Source organism: Megascapheus bottae, chromosome 1, assembly GCF_031878675.1.
Source record: "Megascapheus bottae isolate mThoBot1 chromosome 1, mThoBot2.hap1, whole genome shotgun sequence".
NCBI classification, from domain to species: domain Eukaryota; kingdom Metazoa; phylum Chordata; class Mammalia; order Rodentia; family Geomyidae; genus Megascapheus; species Megascapheus bottae.
In genome coordinates, this window is record NC_143509.1 from 27,123,805 (window position 1) to 27,141,236 (window position 17,432).

Here is a 17,432-nt window from a genome sequence, read left to right on the forward strand (position 1 = left end):
ACCTGGGTTCGATTCCTCGGTACCACATACATAGATAAAAACCAGAAGTGGTGCTGAGGCTCAAGTGGTAGAGCTCTAGCCTTGAGAAAGTCCAAGGACAGTGCTCAGACCTGAGCTCAAGCCCAGGACTGGCAAAAATAAATAAATAAATAAAAGTAATAGACATAAATGAGTTAACAGAATGGATGTGTCCACCACCCCATTCCCAAGACCTTAGCTCTCATCCCTGGGGCTCAGCTGGAAACCAGGCTCAGAGATCCCTGAGCACATGGGACAGAGCGCCATGACCCGCCAGAGCCACTGCTTGCGGCAAAGTCCCCTAGCTCTTGCACCCCTGATCATAATTCATGTGATGTTTCCAGTTGCTTCCTCCCCACCCCTTCCACCTGAGGGAACTGTCAGAGAAGGACCAAAGTTCACTTGAAAACAGAGCCATTCAAGGAAGGTGTCATAGTGTCCAAGACATCCCAGAGCACAAACCACTGGACCTTTGCATAGACTTAGGATGGGAGGGGCCTGTGCCACCTCCACATTTCACCCCACACTACTTCTTCACACCTGGGGGACCCCCTGGGCGAGATTCAGTAATGCGGGCACAAGTAGAAGTCTCCTGTTCTAGGTGGAAACAGATGGGGGGGGTGGTCAGGCAGTTCAGCTCCATGTAGAGAGGAAGTTCCATGTGCTAAGCCTCCCCTTTTGCAGCCAGGGGGCAGGGAGTTAAGAGCACAGTACTTCTAGGCCAGGGAAGGGGCGGGAGGATCAGAGACTGAGATGGCTTTTCCAGAAGGCCCAGGGTTGGTGACCAGTAAAGGTGTGAAGGAAGCTGGATGGCCATGGCTCACGCCTGTCATCCTAGCTACTCAGGAGGCTGAGATCTGAGGATCACTTTTTTTTTTTGGTTGTTGTTATTTTGTTTTTTGCCAATCCTGGGGATTAAAGTCACAGCCTGAGCACTGTCCCTGGGCTTTTTTCAAGTCTAGAGCTCTACCACTTGAGCCACAGCACCACTTCTGGCTTATTCTGTGTATGTGGTACCAAGGAATCAAACCCAGGGCTCGTGCATGCTAGGTAAGCACTCTACCACTAGACTACACTCCCACCATTTTTTTTTTAACCAGTCCTGGGGTTTGAACTCAGGGTCTGGCACTGTCCTTGAGCTTTCTCAAGGCTAGCGCTCTGCCACTTGAGTCACAGCACCACTTCTACCTTTTTCTGTGTATGTGGTACTGAGGGCTTCCTGCATGCTATTTAAGAACTTTACCATTGGATGCTGTCTCTGAGGGGTTTGTTTTCGTTGTTTGTTTGTTTTTTTTTTGTCGGTCATGGGTCTTGAACTCTGGGTTGGGCACTGTCCCTGAGCTTAAGGTTACCGTCTTACCCCCAGAGCCACAGCCCCACTTCTCATTTTCTGATGGTTAATTAGAGATAAGACTCTCACAGACTTTAGTGACTAGTCTGGCTTTGAATCTCGATCCTCAGATCTCCGATCCTCAAATTACAGGTGTGAGCCACTGTGCCTAGCCTTGTCTCTGAGTTCTTTTGCTCAAGGCTAGTGCTCTACTAGTTTGAGTCAGAGCTCCACTTCCAATTTTCTGGTGATTAATTTGGAGACACAGACTTTCCTGGCCAAACTGGCTTTGAATCGTGATCCTCAGATCTCAGCCTCCTGAATCACTAATGATCTACCAGGAAAAAAATAGACGTCTAGCTGTGGCTGGAGAGGTAGCTTGAAGGCTTGAGCAAAAGGACATTGCCCAGGTCCTGAGTTCAAGTCCCAGGACACACACACACACACACACACACACACGATGGGAATGCTAGGACTGATGTTCTTCCCTGAAAGAGGAGGAAACACCACAGCTCTATTACAAGCAATGGGAGGAAGCTGGTGCTAGCAAGGTCATGCCTGTACTCCTAGCTGCTCAGAAGGCTGAGATCTGAGGACCGAGCTTCAAAGCACAGACTGAGAACAACAAAAAAAATGATCCGTGAGTTCATTATTTTCAATTTATCACTGAAAAGCCTGAAGTAGAACTGGATCAAATGGTAGAGTGCTAGCTTTGAGCAAAATAAGTTCAGGAACAGCGCCTAGGCCTTGAGTTCAAGCCCTGGACTAGTATCAAAAACCAAATTGAACAAAGAGCAATGGGAGAAGATCATTCTTGCCCTAAAATACTGTGTCCCCTCACCAAAATCCATTTGCAAAAGCTTCCTCAAGAGCTGAGTACTGGTGGCTCACACCTGAAATCCTAGCGACTCAGGAGGCTGAGATCTGAGGCTCACAGTTTGAAGTTAGCCTGGGTAGGAAAGTCCATGAGACTTAACTTACAAACCAGCAAAAAGCTGGAAGTGGAGCTGTGGCTCAAGAGGTAGAGTACTGTCCTTGAGTGTAAAAGTTCAGGGACAGAATTCAAGTCACAGTACCAGCACAAAAACAAAACAAAGCAAAACAAAACAAAACAAAAACAACAATAAAAACCCTTTCCATGAGGATGCCAAGAATATCTGGTCTGTGGGGTTCATTGGGACCCCAGAGTACCCCAGAACGCAGCTCACCGTGCCCCGTGGCTACCCAGACCCACACAGACCTGCCCCAACATTTGAGTTCTCTTCCCCAGATCAAAGCTGAACTTGGTGTGGACAGCCTGCAGGGCCAGGCTCTGCCATATGTAAATTCTCTGCTCGTCTCCACATCATGGAGGTCTGGAGCTCTGGACAGGAAGCGGAAGTTCAGAGTCTCAGGTTCTTTTGTGCCTGAGCTGGCTTTGAATCTTGATCCTCAGATCTCAGCTTCCTGAGTAGCTAGGAGTATAGGCGTGAGCCACCATGCCCAGCTTTTTTTTTTTTCTTTTTCTGATGGTGATACTGGGGCTTGAGCTGAGAACTTAGGTGCTGTCCCTCAGCTTTGTCACTCAAGCTGGCATTCTGCCACTTGAATCACAGCTCCACTTCCAGCTTTTTGTGGTTCATTGGTGATAAGAGTCACAGACTTTCTTACTGGGCTGGCTTCAAACCATGATCTTGACCTCTCAGCCTCTTCAGTAGCTGGGATTATAGGTATAAGCCACTAGTGTCTGCTGTCTGGTTTTTTTTTTCTTTTTGGTTGTTGTTGGTTAGGTGATCCTTGGATTTGAACTCAGGGACTGGTGCTTGGTAGGCAGACACTCTATTGGTTGAGTCATGCCACCAACTAACTTTCTTTCTTTCTTTCTTTCTTTCTTTCTTTCTTTCTTTCTTTCTTTCTTGTCCTGGGGCTTGAACTCAGAGCCTGAGCTTTCTCAAGGCTAGATCTCTACCACCTGAACCACAGTACCACTTCCAGCTTTTTCTGTGCATGTGGTACCAAGGAATTGAACCTAGGGCTTTGTGCATGCTAGGCAAATACTCTACTATTAAGCCACACTCTCAGCCTGATGCCAGTCTCATTTCTAACATTCTTTTTTTTTTTTTGTTCCAGTCCTAGGGCTTGAACTCAGGGTCTGAGCACTGTCCTTGGACACTTTTTGCTCAAGGCTAGAACTCTACCACTTGAGCCACAGCGTCTACACAGAGCCAGCTTTTCCTGTGTATGTGGTACCAAGGAATTGAACCCAGGGCTTTATGCATGCTAAGCGAGCATTCTACCAACCACAAGGCCACACTAGCAGCTCTCCATTTATAACATTCTTTTTCCCACTCCCTCCCTAGCAGTCTGCTGGACCACACACAGCAGGCACCCACTAAATCATTTATTCCAGTTTTGCCCAGGACCAACTGCATGCTGGATATTAGCCCTGTGTGTTGGGTGACATGGTTGTTAACGCCTAGGCATGGAGCCAGCTGTACAGGAAGAATTTCTGGGGAGCTCAATATAGGGGTGGGGGTACCCCATGTGTGTGCCAGGGAAGAAAAGGCCCAGGGGAAGGCACACCAAGCAGAGGACACGTGTGTACAAAGGCCCAAGGTGGCTCCCTCTTTGATCACCCAAAAAGGCTAATGAAGAGGAGAGGTGACATAGACCCGCTAGGGACTGAGAAGGACTAAGATTATCCAAGGTCATCGAAACCTCAGAGAGGTTAAGCAACTTGCCCTGGGTCACTCAGTCAATGGAGATGTTGCTTTAGGGCTTGAATCCAGACCTATTGCCTGACGGCCACGTTACAGTCATCCTGAGGGAGCCACTTGGATGATATCTTGAGTAAAGGTGACTGTGAAATCATGCTGGGGCTGGGCCTTGAGCAAGCTCAGGAGGACAGCTGTCCCCTGTTGGATTCTGGAGAGGTAACAGATTCCTAGCAATGGGACCTGGGCTCCCTCTGGTGGTGGATATGGGAAAGGGTTAGCATAACCCCTTGAAAAGTGGGCAGGAAGGTGGTTTAGCACTCAACTCCCTTCTGCAGGAAGCACAACTCCAACCAACTCCTAATTAAAGCCCTGGTTCCAATGCCTTCTCCCTTCAGGAAACCTTCTTTGTCCGGGAAACGCCAATGTTGCCCTGTGGTCCTATTATCCCATCCAATCTCATAAAATTGAGGGTGTTTGGCTATAGCCAACCCAGGGTTTGGTGGGCAGTAGGTGTATAACAAATGTGGAGCAATTAAATGCAAGATGAGGCTAGAAGCACCCTCAGAAACTATCCTTAATGACCATGAAAATTAGACTGATGCTGGGCTGGTTCCTTTGAGCAGGGAGACTATACCTTCCAAGCACTCAGGCACTGAGTTGTCAGACCAAAGCATCAGGCTTTTATCCCACTGTCTGACATGGAGGCTTTGTAGGTTTCTCCTTCCATTTACAAATGGCTCCTGTCTTCATTCAAGCCATAGCCACCTGCTGTGTGCCAGGTTTTGTTATAGAGTCGGTCAGGAACAAGTTACAAAACTTTCCCAGGCCAAATGCTGATAGTTGGCAGACTGTAATCCCAGCTACTCAGGAGACTGAGATCTGAGGATCTCAGTTTGAAGCTAGTCTGGGCACGAAAGTCCACAAGGCTGTTATCTCCAACTAGGCACTTAAAAAAAAAAAAAAGCTGGTTTGGTCTAGTGGTAGGGGGCTTGCCTAGCATGCATGAAGACCCGGGTTCAATTCCTCAGTACCACATTCATAGAAAAAAGCTGGAAGTGGTGCTGAGGCTCGAGTGGTAGAGCTTTAACCTTGAGAAAGTCCAAGGACAGTGCTCAGGCCCTGAGCTCAAGCCCAGGACTGGACACACAAAAAACCAACCACCACCACCAAATAAGATCACCTCATTTTCCTGCGGCCATGCCCTTACAATTCACTAGGTGGAAATAAGACTATGTGAGAAATGGACATTTCGCGAACAGGTGAAGGATGGGAGAAAGCAAACTCCATGGGAGTGGAGAACGAAGAGCTCAGGGACAGGACTGGAGCGCAAGCACCCGGACCAGAGGGAAGATTCACTTCCGCCTCGTCTAGGCTCCGCCTCCAGGCCTCATTTGCATCTCGTCTTAGCCCCGCCCCCAATCCGGGAGTTTCGGGTCCGGCCCTGAGCCCCGCCCCTCAGCTTTCTCGCATCTCCCAAGTTGACCCCGCCACCGCCCAGATCCTGGTTGCCCAGGAGACGGTTCCGCCCCCCCACCCTCCCCTCCCAGCAGGCCTCGCCCCCTCCGCCCCTCTTCCGCTGTCTCCAGGCGTGGCCGCACATCCGATCCAGGTTGCCAAGAAGATTCGGCCCGCCCCTCTCAGGCAGGCTTATCCAGCTTGCCCAGCTGTCAGTCACGACAGGCTCCACCCCGTGGTTCGGCGCTTCGTCTGAGCGCTGTACGTTGTTTGCTCCACTACGGCCACCGTCGCCCACGTCGCCCCGCCCCCGCACTCTGCACATTTCCTTGCGTCGTTCCCGCGCCTCACGCTATGCGTGCCGTGCGTGAGCATGCGTACCAGGAGTGAGCGTGCGCGGGCGCGTCGGCCGGCGAGGGAGCAGCAAACGGCCGGCGGCGGGCGGCGGGCGCCGCGCGGGGGCCGGGCGGGCGGCGCGGAGGCGGCGGTGGCCATGGCTGAGGCGTCGCCGCAGCCGGGACGGTACTTCTGCCACTGCTGCTCGGTGGAGATCGTGCCGCGCTTGCCGGTGAGGCCCGGGCGGACGGGCGGGCGGGCGGGCGGTGGGCCTGTGCGTGCAGGCCTCGTCGGGCCGCGACCAGGCGTGGGACGCTAGCTGGGAAACTGAGGCCGGCCGGCGCCAGCGAGGGTTTTCCCGCGCTGGCTGCGGGACACCGGGACTCTTCCGGAGCGGGGTGGGTTCGGGTGGCCCCGCGGCCGCCGTCGAGACCCCCGCCCCTGGACGATCCGGGCCTTCGGTTCAGTGCACTCGGCTCCACTGGAGGCGCAGAAGCGGAGGCCTCCCCGCAGGGTCGGGCGGACCTCGGGCGTTTCCCGGGAGTTCGCGGCTCCTGGACCGGGAGGCCGCGGGGCTCCAGACCCGGACGCGGTGCAGGGGCGTGCGTTCGCCGAGCGCGGGGCCCCGCTGCGGGGGCGCACGGCGCCGGCCTCGGGATCGCGGCGCGTGTCTCTTGTCGGGGCTGGGTTGGCGTCGCCTGGAAGCTCCAGGCCCCGTGAGGGGGCTCCGCCGCTGCTCCGGGTGGGTGTCTGCGATTGCCCTCAGTCTCCGGCCCAGGGCGCGGGGTCCAAGAAGGCCACCCGGCTCGCCCAGGTGTGTTCTTGCCTGCCTTCCGGCCTCCGCGTCCGGGTCACTTCCTGGTTCTTGGGGCTCTCACATTGATCTCAGGCCGACCTGGGATTATCTTGGTGGAGGAGGCTTGGGGAAAATTGTCTCCCGCCGCCCCCTCCCCATCGGGATTGTGAGCCTGCGGGATGTGGGTGGGGGCGGGCAGTCATCTGCGTTTCTGTTCCTCCTTCCCCTCCTCCAGTGGGTCGGAAATTGGGGCGTTATCCCAACCCCATCCCGCTTTCCAGGGATTGAGTTCAACACATGCTCCTGAAGTTGGCCATGTAGAGAAAAGCAGGACAAAAAGATGGAGGGCTGTCTGGAGCTGCTGACCTGGGTGAGGGGTTGTGGGCTGGCTCACAGCCTGGGCAGTGTTGGGACTTGACCTTCGAGACGGTGGCTATGGCATTGTCTAGGAGTCTGGACACAGAGGAATGGCCCATGGGCCAGGAAGAAGAGTGCTTGAGCGATTCCAGGGGTGAGCAGGAGAGAGAGATGTGGCCTCCTGTGCACAGGGGAGTAAGTAGAATCCAGGGTGTGGTGCAGGCCTGGGAGATTGAAAGCCCCTCTCCCACTTCAGCGCCCACCCCCACCCCAGCCTTGCTACTGCCTCTCTGTTTTACTGGACCTCCACTCGGGATTTGCTTTTCTTGGCTACTCCAGGCAGGATTGGTGTTCTGATGGCATCTGGGCAGGATTGGTACAATCTCTTCAAGTTGGTGCCACCTCAGGACAGGCTTTGCGGCAAGCCCCACAAGTGTGACGCTGGTGGCCTGACCCAGCTGTGCCCTTAACTGCTATTAATTTCTCTTTCTGGGACCAGCAGAGCACCTGTGGTGTGGCTGTGGGGGGTCACCTCCTGCCCCTGTGGCCTTGGACAAGGAGAACCCTGACCTGTGACTTTTTGGGTAGAACGTTTTCCTAAGTACAATGACCCCGTGTGGTCTTTGCCCTCCTAGGGTTTGTAGGCTGGCAGGGGAGTGAAGGGTTGAAGCACAGACATTGGTAAGTTTCATAGGAGCAAATAATGGTGGCTCTGTCTTCGCCTGTGACTGGCTCTGGTGTTCTGCTGTGAGTCAGAACAGGACTCTCCAGCAGGCATGCTGGGATGGGGCATATGGGAAAGTCCCCGCCTACCACAGGCACTGTGTGAGGAGGGGAACTGGCTCACCTGCTGCCACTAAACTTGAGCTGGTGGTGAGACACCGGCTTCTGAGGTGACAGGAAGCTACGCTGCAGTGGTGACTCCTAGGTTCTCAGGGCTTCTCTGGGGCTGCCCTTGGTGATGGGTCAGGCAGAGGGCACCCAGTGGTGCCACTGTTCTGCCGTTGGCATGATTACCTGTGTGTGGCCTGGGTTGGCCCTTTCATGCATGCGTGTTGGGGTTGAGGAGTACATGTCTGCAGCTGACTGGCAACTTGCCTGTGTCTGCTGTTGTCAGCCAGAAGTTGTGTGAACCGTTGGGGCTCAGCAGTATTGGGTGCCCAGGTAAATTTGCAGCTATGAGGAGCAATCGCATAGCATGTGAGATTCAGGAAGGCTGGCTTGGCTATATGTGGAAGCATGCCCCCATGGGCCACCTGGAGCTGGAGGCCATAGGCAGGTACATGGGCTCAGACTTGACCCCTCAGAGCATGCAGCGAAGGCCGTGTGCTGGGTGGGCGTGGAGCGCCGGAGCGCCTTGGCCAGCACCTGTTCAGCACTGGCCATCTGGCTGAGTCAGGATGGCAGATACGGCTGGAGGCACCCACTGCACATTTGCTCTTGGGCTGTGGATTGTCTGTGAATCTGCCCTAGTGGGAGTGTGCCATTCTTAGGTGTAGGCAGGATCCGGGGGCAAGCCCTTTTTCTTTTTCTCCCCCCCTCCCCAGGCTAATGAGGCACCCCTTGCCATTTGAGGCACCATTCTACATCCAGCTTTTTTGGTAGTTTAGCGGAGATAAGTTTTTGGTTTTATTTTTGTGTTTGTCAGTCATGGGGCTTGAACTCAGGGACTCTACCACTTTGAGTCACCGTGCCGTTTCTAGCTTTTGAGTGATGAATTGGTGACAAGAGTCTCACCAGGACTTTTCTACCTGATCTGGCGTTGAACTGCACTCCTCCAGTACCAGCCTCCTCAGTACCTAGGGTCCCAGGCTGACCTGCTGCCTGGGCACTGTCTTGGTGTGTGAACGGACCCCATTCGGTGGCAGCTCTGCCCATCCCTCTTTAACAGGATCTTACTCCTTTTTGGAGGTCCTGAGCTGCCTACCTTTGTTTTTCCCTCTCCTAGCTCCACCCCAGGAGAGTGTCTGCCGGCCACCAGCTCCACAAATCCTGTACTCGCTTCTGAGGCAGCTCTCTTTCTTCCTGTGTCTCCCTGCCCCCAGTGAGGGTCTGCAGAAGCCATGGCCCCAGAACAGAGGGGAAGACTCCCGTGCATGGCGTTCTGCACTGGGTGGTGGACTTGGGATGCCTAGCCTCAGACAGAATGGCAAGGGCTGAGGAAGGGATCTGACTGGGGGTTCTGTGGACAGCACACCGGGCCTCAGGCTCACTGGCAGTGTCTGGTATCCTGGAAAGAATTTGAAGGTAGGGTCCAGTTCCACTGGGCTGAAGTGCTTGCCAGCTTGTGTGTATGCTGGCTACCACCCTGCCAGGGGTCCTGTATAGCCACTACATCAGGCCTCACCCTGCCTGCCAGCCTGCAGTAGGAACCTGATGTCCTCCATGTGAGCTCAGGCCTGCCCAGGGACAGACAGGGCAAACCTAGGCCATAGTGGCATCCCCACACACCTCCACACCCCAGAGCAGCCCCTGAAGAGCAGGAACCAGAGTGAAGGGTGCTGAGCGTGGAGGGACACGGCTTACAGGGAGTGATGTCGCTGAAGCCAGGTAGTCATTCGGCACCAGCCCTCTCTCTAGCCTGTCTCTGCCTCAGTTTGCCCAGCTTCCCTGTGTGTTGCTGTGGATACATGTCCCAGGGACGTCCTGCAGTGGACATAGGGCTGCATAGATTCCTACTCAGCCTGGACTCAGTCCATGTCCCCCCAAGCAATGGGGTGGAACACAGCTTATGCAGAGGATCCAGCAAGTGGGGAACCATGTAGGGGAAGGACATTTGACCAAGGGCAAGACCGTGTGCACAACACATGTGGCTGAGGTCAACAGCAGGCAGACATGTGGGCTGGGCCGGGGTAGGGGGGTGTGAAGGAGGTGCTGCTTTGGGCCTTGCTTGTATGCAGGTGCCACGCTTGCCCCAGAGCAGGTGGCAGCTGGTGACTGTAATGAGGGCTCTGACTTAGAGCCCTGGCAGCCATCCCAGGCCAACTGAGTCAGCTGGCACTTATTCTCCTGGTGACTAATGTTATTGGGCGTCTTGTGCTCATTGGCCAGCTACAGACCTGCCTGTGCATACAGGTCCCTAGCCTGGTTTAACTTGTGTATTTCTTAGTGGGCTACAGCATTCCATCTGTATGTAACCGCCAGCCCTTTTCCACCCCAGCCAGCCTTCTCTGCTTCTTAGGCCTCTGTGCACAGCTGCCTTTCCCTTCTGCCCACCTGCTTGAGCGCCTTTGCCTCTCCACAGCCTTTGCTTCTGCTGCTGGAGCAGGTGCAGTGGGGGTGCTGCCCACCCCTCCCTAGAGGCCAGCAGGTAAAGCCTCACCACCCTCACACTTCAGTGTCCCCTTGGGTAATGTGAGGCCCATGGCCACCTCAGCAGTGTGTTTACCCTCAAAGCAGCCCTGGAACCCTGGGGTGTGCCTGCATGTCACCTTACACTGGTTCCTCTCCTCCCTGTTTGTGTCCATGTCCTAGGTCAGGTGGCCCTAGGACACTGAGCCCCATCTTGCCTGCAGCATGAGTGTGTGGCTTGGGCGGCCCTCATGGAGCCATCGAGCTGGCTCAGGGCCTGGATGTTGCTGAGCCAGCCCTCTTTCTGTGCCTCCTGTCACTGTGGGACATATGCTGACAATAAAATAAGCCCATGTCTCCCTGAGAGGGAACTAGATCTCATTTGCAAGACAGGGGATGGGGAAGGGGAGACTTAGTGATCAAAGACCAAAGAGGGAGCTGTCCTCACTCTCACCTCAGGCACAGCAGGGCCTCTCCATCTGTCCATGAGCTGCCATGATGCACAAAGAGAACACCTCTTGCACTTACCAAACGACAGAGACCCCCATGAAGAGAGTGGTTTACAGGTAGATGGCTCTTGGTGATCTGGCTTTCTACTCTCTCCTGCAGGATTACATCTGCCCGAGATGTGAGTCTGGTTTTATCGAAGAGCTTCCAGAAGAGACCAGGTAGTGCAGCCCTTGGCCACAGAGGCTGGCATTGTAGGCAGGGACCTGGGGCTGGACTGGACTGGGCTGGCCTGCCGTGGCCATGATCCCTCTGTAGCCTAGCGTTCTTGGCCCACTGGTGCATGTCTCCAGCATGAGGCCCTCAGAGCCCAAAGGGCTCAGCCAGTGAGCCTGTGCTTGCTGCGAGCCTTAGCCAGAGGCCCACTGTGCCGCGTGTGCAACTGTCCCTTGACCTCTTCCAGGTCAGTCTTCCCATCAGGGAGATGACAGGCATCTCCATCATGGTGAATCCTACCTTCCTGGCAGGCAGGACCAGGAATGGGCTGCAGAGGGTGGCCCCATGCCCGGGGGACAGGGAGGGACATTGACTGCCACTGACAGGTGCCGTCTTTCCCCAGGAATACAGAAAACAGTTCTGCCCCCTCTACGGCCCCCACTGACCAAAACCGGCAGCCATTTGAGGTGAGTGGAGCTCCTGTCCCCATACTGCATGCTTCCTTGTTCCACCTGAGGTCCCTGCCTTGGAGGGGCTGAGGCTTGATGGCCGTGGCTGCTGTCCCCTTCCAGCACCCCTTATCCCTTGCATCCCCTGTCCCTCTGTGTCTATAAGTTGCTGGCGTCCAAGATCTATCTGCCTTGGGCCTGCAGGAGTGCACAAGCCATGCTTCTCTGCCCGGATTCATGATGTCCCAGTGCCCGGGACAGATGTAGCCAAAGGAGACTGGGAGATCCACAGGGCCAGATGGTGGTGGTGGTGGTGGTGGGTGGGTGGGTGGGTGGGTATGTTGGCTTGAGTCTGTCTGTCTGCCTTCCTTCCTTCCTTCCTTTTTTTTTCCCCCCAGTCCTGGTTCTTGAACTTCAGGGCAGAGCATTGTCCTTAGACTTTCTCAAGGTTAGCCCGCATCTGGCTTTTTCTGTGTATGTGGTAACCAAGGAATCGAATCCAGGGCTCCTTGCATGCTAGGCGAGTGCTCTACATCTAGGCCTGATTCTTGGCCCTTTTTTTGGGTCAGTTCTGGGGCTTGCACTCTGGATCTGGGTGCTGTCCCTGAGCTCTTCAGCTCAAGGCTACCACTCCATCACTTGAAGCCACAGCGCCACTTGGGATTTTCTGGTGGTTAATTGGAGATAAGATTCTCATGGACTTTTGTGCCCAGGCTGGCTTTGAACCTTGATCCTCAGATCTCAGCTTCCTGAGTAACTAGGATTACAGGCGTGAGCCACTGGTATTGGGCTTTTGCACCTGTCTTTCTGCCCTGCCCCCAGGTGACCTTGTGGATGCTGTGGGCTTCTCACTGTATGTCACTTTCTGAAAGAAAGTGAAGTTCTACTGGACCTCCTACACTCCCTCACTGCCATGTCCCAGCTTTCCACCCCCACCTGCTTTACCTGGCTGTGCACAGCACCCAAAAGACCATGGAGGCTCAAGGTGCCCGCTCTCTCCTCAGAATGTGGACCAGCACCTGTTCACACTGCCCCAGGGCTACGGACAATTTGCTTTTGGCATCTTTGACGACAGCTTCGAGATCCCCACGTTTCCTCCTGGGGCGCAGGCCAGTGATAGCAGGGACCCCGAGAGCCGACGGGAGAGAGAACACCAGTCTAGGCATCGGTATGGCGCCAGACAGCCCCGCGCCCGTCTCACCGCCCGGCGGGCCACCGGCCGGCATGAAGGCGTCCCCACGCTGGAAGGGTGAGGGGACCCAGTGTGCTGCAGAGGGCCCCACTCGGAAGATGGGATGTTGAGACTCTGGGAGAGGGGCCTACATTCAGCTGCAGCCCCTTGAAATCCTGGCCTTTGCCTCCTGGCAGCCTCCATCCCGGGGAGCCCGGGTATGCACACCGCACGGGGAGCTGCAGCCACACATGTCCCCCCCCCCCCACTTTTTTTTTTTCTTTTTCTTTTTTCTTTGCCAGTTCTGGGGCTTGAGCTCAGGGCCTGAGCACTGTCCTTGGGCTTTCCCAGGGCATAATGCTCTACCACTTGAGCCACAGCACCACTTCTGGCTTTTTCTATGTTATGTGGTACCGAAGAATCGAACCTGGGTCTTCGGCAAGCACTCTGCCATTAGGCCAAACTCGTGGCCCCTTTTTACTTTTGTGTGTTGCTGTCAGTCCTGGGGTTTGAACTCAGGACCCGGGCGCTGTCCCTGACCTTCTTTTGCTCAAGACTAATGCTGCACCACTTGAGCCCCACCTTGGCCTTTTTGTTTTGTTTGTCAGGTAGGGTCTCATGGTTCGCCTGGGCAGCCTCAGCCCTCTCTACGCCTAGCTGTTGAAGCCAGCATACCTGGCTTGTCTCTTGAGACGGGTCTCACTCGCTCTTTGCGTGGGCTGGCCTCCAACTACAATTGTACTGTTCTTTGCCTCTCAAGTAGCAGGGATTTTATGTGTGAGCCATCACATTAGATCAAAACTTTCTGAAACGACTTGCCAAGTGCAAGTATAGGAACAACAGTGCAGAGACCAGAGAAAGGTCCGAAGAACTGATTGCAAAGGTATGAATTAAGGATCCAAAAGAAAGATTAGTTTTGATAGTCCTGGGGCTTAAACTCAGGGCCTGAGCACTGTCCCTGGGCTTTCTAAAGGTGCTCTACCACCTTGAGTACTACTTCTAGCTTTTTCTATGTATGTGGTACCGAGGAATGGAACCCGGGTCTTTTATGCATGTTAAGCAAGCACTCTACCACTAGGCCAAACTCCCGGCCAACAGATTTATTTGTAAATCGCTTTTTAAACTTCAGGGAAATATTTTTTTTTTGGCCAGTCCTGGGGCTTGAACTCGTCCAGGGTGCTGTCCCTGAGATTTTTTTCTCAAGGCTAGTGTTGTACCGCTTGATACTCTCACCATTTCCAGCCTCTTTTCTTAGTAGTTTATTAGAAATAAGCCTCGCAGTCAGGCAGCGGTGCCTCACACCTATAATCCTAGCTAGTCAGCAGGCTGAGATTTCAGGTTCATGTTTTGAAGCCAACCTGGGCAGAAAAGTTTCCGTGAGACTCTTACCTCCAATTAACCACTTAAAAACCAGAAGTGGAGATGTGGTGCAAAGAGGATAAAAAAGGAAAAAGGAGTCTCATAGACTTTTCTGCTCGGGCTGGCTTTGAACCACAATGCTCATATCTCAGCCTCCTGAATAGATAGGGTTACAGTTAAAGCCATCAACACCTAGCAACCTTTTTGTTGGTCATGGGGCTTGAACTCTAGGACTAGGTGCTGTCCCTGAGCTCCTCACCTCAAGGCTACCGCCCTATCCCTTAAGCCTCAGCGGTTTTCTGGTGGTTAATTGGAAATAAGAGTCTCATAGACTTTAGTGCCTGGGCTGGCTTTTTAAGGCAAGATCTCACGGTAGCCCAGACTGGCCTCAAACTCTTCATCTTTCTGCCTCAGCCTCCCAGGTGCTAAGATGACAGATGCCATCCTGTCTGCAAATATTACATTTTGGTCATAGCTTGTCATTGTCAAGATTTTTATTTGTTTGTTGGAATTTTATTTTTTTGCCAGTCCTGGGGCTTGAACTCAGGGCCTGACCACCATCCTGGGGCTTTCTCAAGGGTAGTGCTCTACCACTTGAGCCACACCACCACTTACAGCTCTTTCTGTGTATGTGATACCAAGGAATCAAACCAAAGGCTTTATGTATGCTAGGCAAGTACTTTACCACTAGGCTACACTCCTGGCTCAATTTTTTTTTTGTTGGTTTGTTTTTCTTTTGCTACTCATGGGGCTTGAACTTGTGAGCCTAGGCTCTGTCCTGAGCCTCTCTGTTCAAAGCCAGTATTCTACCACTTGAGTCACAGCACCACTTCTGGCTTTTTCTGTTGATATAGTACTAAGGAATCAAACCCAGGGCTTCATGCGTGCTAGGCAAAGCACTCTTAACACTAAGCCACATTCCCAGCCTTGTCAGTGTCTAAAGAACTAAACAGAATCATTGTGGGATCCTACTGCCAAGCAGTAATGCTGTTCCTTAAAAGTATTTCCTTCAGTCCTTGTCCTTCTACAGAGACCTGACCTTTGGCTTTTTGAATGTTGCTGTGAACATATCAAGTTCATCAAAAGGGAAGAGCTGCTGAGAAAATGGTTCATCTGAGTGCAGCCATGGTTGACTGGGGGCTGTGGTACTTAGAAGAATCCCAGCCAGGGCTTCCAGGCTGGCCTGAACTCGAGTCATCATAGGAACCCTGCCACAGAAAGCCACTAGCCAGCCACCAGTGGCTCACGCCTTAACCCAAACTCCAGTTAGGCAATCCAAAACTGGAAGTGGAGCTGTAGTAGAGTGCTAACCCAGAGCAAAAGAGCTCAGGGACAGTGCTCAGGCCCAGAGTCCAGCCCCACACTGGCTAAAACAAAACCCAGAGCACTTGAAAGCTGACTGTGACCTGCCCTTGGCACCGAGAGCAGGTCTTGCCCTGCCTGTGCCCCCATTATGGCCCTTCTCTTCCAGAATCATCCAGCAGCTGGTCAATGGCATCATCACTCCGGCCACCATCCCCAACCTGGGCCTGGGCCCCTGGTGAGTAGTGGGTGGGCATCCGGACCCCTACCACCTTGCACCCCCTGACCAGGCCTCTTCCTCCAGGGGTGTCTTGCACTCAAACCCGATGGACTACGCCTGGGGGGCCAATGGCCTGGACGCCATCATCACACAGGTACTGGGCTCTCTGAGGGGAGCGGGTGTCTGGGCCCGTGCTGGGAGTCCAGTGGAATCTGGGACAGCACATTCTGCACCTGAAGCCTTTTTAAGTCTCTGTTGCCCAGGCGCAGTTCCTTTTGGTGTCCCGCCCGGGGAGGAGCTGTGCTGTGGGCTGGCTTGTGCCAGCTGCATGGGAGCCCCGCCCCCTCTTGTCTTCCAGCTTCTCAATCAGTTTGAGAACACTGGTCCCCCACCTGCAGACAAGGAAAAGATCCAGGCCCTCCCCACCGTCCCTGTCACCGAGGAGCACGTAGGTATGCTCCCTGTCATGGAGGCCAGCCCAGGAGAGAGACAGGTCATCTCTGTCCCCTCGTGATCTCCCCAGCCCTCCTTCCCTCCCTCCTCCTCCAGGCTCTGGCCTTGAATGTCCTGTGTGCAAGGATGACTACGCACTGGGTGAGAACGTGAGGCAGCTGCCCTGCAACCACCTGTTCCACGATGGCTGCATCGTGCCCTGGCTGGAGCAGGTGAGTGCCCCTGCCCTCCTGCCAGACCCTTCTCCTCATCCCTGCTCCTGCCCTCTAACTCTCTTGCCTTGCCTCTGTGCCTCCAGCATGACAGCTGCCCTGTGTGCCGGAAGAGTCTCACAGGACAGAACACAGCCACCAACCCCCCGGGCCTGACAGGGGTGAGCTTCTCATCCTCGTCCTCCTCGTCCTCCTCCAGCTCGCCCAGCAATGAGAATGCCTCGAGCAACTCCTGAGTCCCAGCTGGCCACCGGCCTCTGGAGAGCACTCGGCCCCTTCTACCTTCCCGGGCTGAGGCTGCTGTGGAGAGCGCGGCTCCTTACACCTGCCTGGCGCCAGCACCGCTGCGGCGTGGACTGAAGGTGCTGCGCCCGTGGTCCTGGCAGCACTGGGCCGGCGCAGGCCACAGCCAGGCTGGGGACTCGGCTCAGACCATGCGCGCAGCCCCTGGAGGGACTTCTGTGCCCGTTTGCTGCCCTGCCAGAGGGCACAGGCCACACGGCCCCAGTAGGTCCCTCCCTTCGTCTCTAACCTCACCCTCCACATATTCCATGGCAGAAAGGTTTTTATGATTTTAAATTATTACTGCTTTGAAATAAATGGACGTTTTAGCCCATGCGCGGCCACGCATGATCTGTGGAGGAGCCTGGGTAGAGCTGCTCCCACCCCAGCTGCGCTCACCCCGACAGGCAAGGCCCCGTCCACCCCAGGGCCCCCCGAGGCCACAGCCTCAGCTGCACAGCCAGCGCCAGCCTGGACCGAGGGTGAGGTGACCCGCAGAACCTGGAGGGAGCTGCTCCGACAGACCTTTTGTAAAGGGAGAGATGTGTGTATCTTGAAAGCTATTTAAAATACACCTACTTGAAAAGAGGAGCTGGTGATTTGGTGTCTTCCTTCTGCCGGGGGCCCAGTTCCCCGGCCCTGGGCAGCCCACCCGTTTGGGAGCCAGAGCTGGCCACGCTGTAACCAGGTGTCAGGTACACGTGAGATGACAGGACTCAGACACTGAAGTGCGCCAGCTTGTCCCCGGTAGGCACTGTGGCACAACCAATTGTGTGGGTGCTCTGAGACCCTCCGCTCCTTAAGAGGGACCTGCGTGCCTGCCCTGGACATCAATATCTTGGTGATTCAGCTTCATGGCAATTGCTGGGGGCCAGTCACGCTGAGTGACGAGGGATCTCTTCACCCCACGCTGCCCTTTGGGTCTCTGTTAACCTGCATAGCTGGGTGGCTGTGTTCCCCACCATGCCAGCCTGCAGCACCTGGTGCCTTCTACAGTTGATACCTGTGGACCGTCATCATGCAGACACCCTAGCAGGTGGCA

The 17,432-nt window shown here is 54.6% G+C and overlaps 1 protein-coding gene across 2 annotated transcripts; it reads left to right on the forward strand.

The window, feature by feature from the left end:
• The first annotated feature begins 5,872 nt into the window (after positions 1 to 5,872).
• Positions 5,873 to 16,452, forward strand: Rnf126 (ring finger protein 126). Of its 2 annotated transcripts, none has more exons than XM_090339785.1 (9): positions 5,873 to 6,067; positions 10,889 to 10,947; positions 11,346 to 11,409; positions 12,396 to 12,640; positions 15,393 to 15,461; positions 15,528 to 15,597; positions 15,802 to 15,895; positions 15,993 to 16,108; positions 16,195 to 16,452. In XM_090339785.1, exons 1-9 carry the CDS (start codon positions 5,873 to 5,875, stop codon positions 16,342 to 16,344), a joined length of 1,062 nt encoding a protein of 353 aa, XP_090195911.1. In that variant the 3' UTR covers positions 16,345 to 16,452. The 2 variants fall into 2 exon arrangements, with proteins under 2 accessions (XP_090195911.1, XP_090195916.1); XM_090339790.1 differs by having other exon boundaries at positions 5,910 to 6,067; positions 12,396 to 12,559.
• The last annotated feature ends 980 nt before the right edge of the window (positions 16,453 to 17,432 follow it).

Excerpts from the sequence above, each read along its gene's own strand:
- Rnf126 (XM_090339785.1), top strand. The coding sequence starts at position 5,873 with ATGCGTACCAGGAGTGAGCGTGCGCGGGCGCGTCGGCCGGCGAGGGAG. Across the intron at positions 12,641-15,392 it reads GGCGTCCCCACGCTGGAAGG|AATCATCCAGCAGCTGGTCA; the intron begins GTGAGGGGACCC and ends CTTCTCTTCCAG. Across the intron at positions 15,598-15,801 it reads TGGACGCCATCATCACACAG|CTTCTCAATCAGTTTGAGAA; the intron begins GTACTGGGCTCT and ends CTTGTCTTCCAG.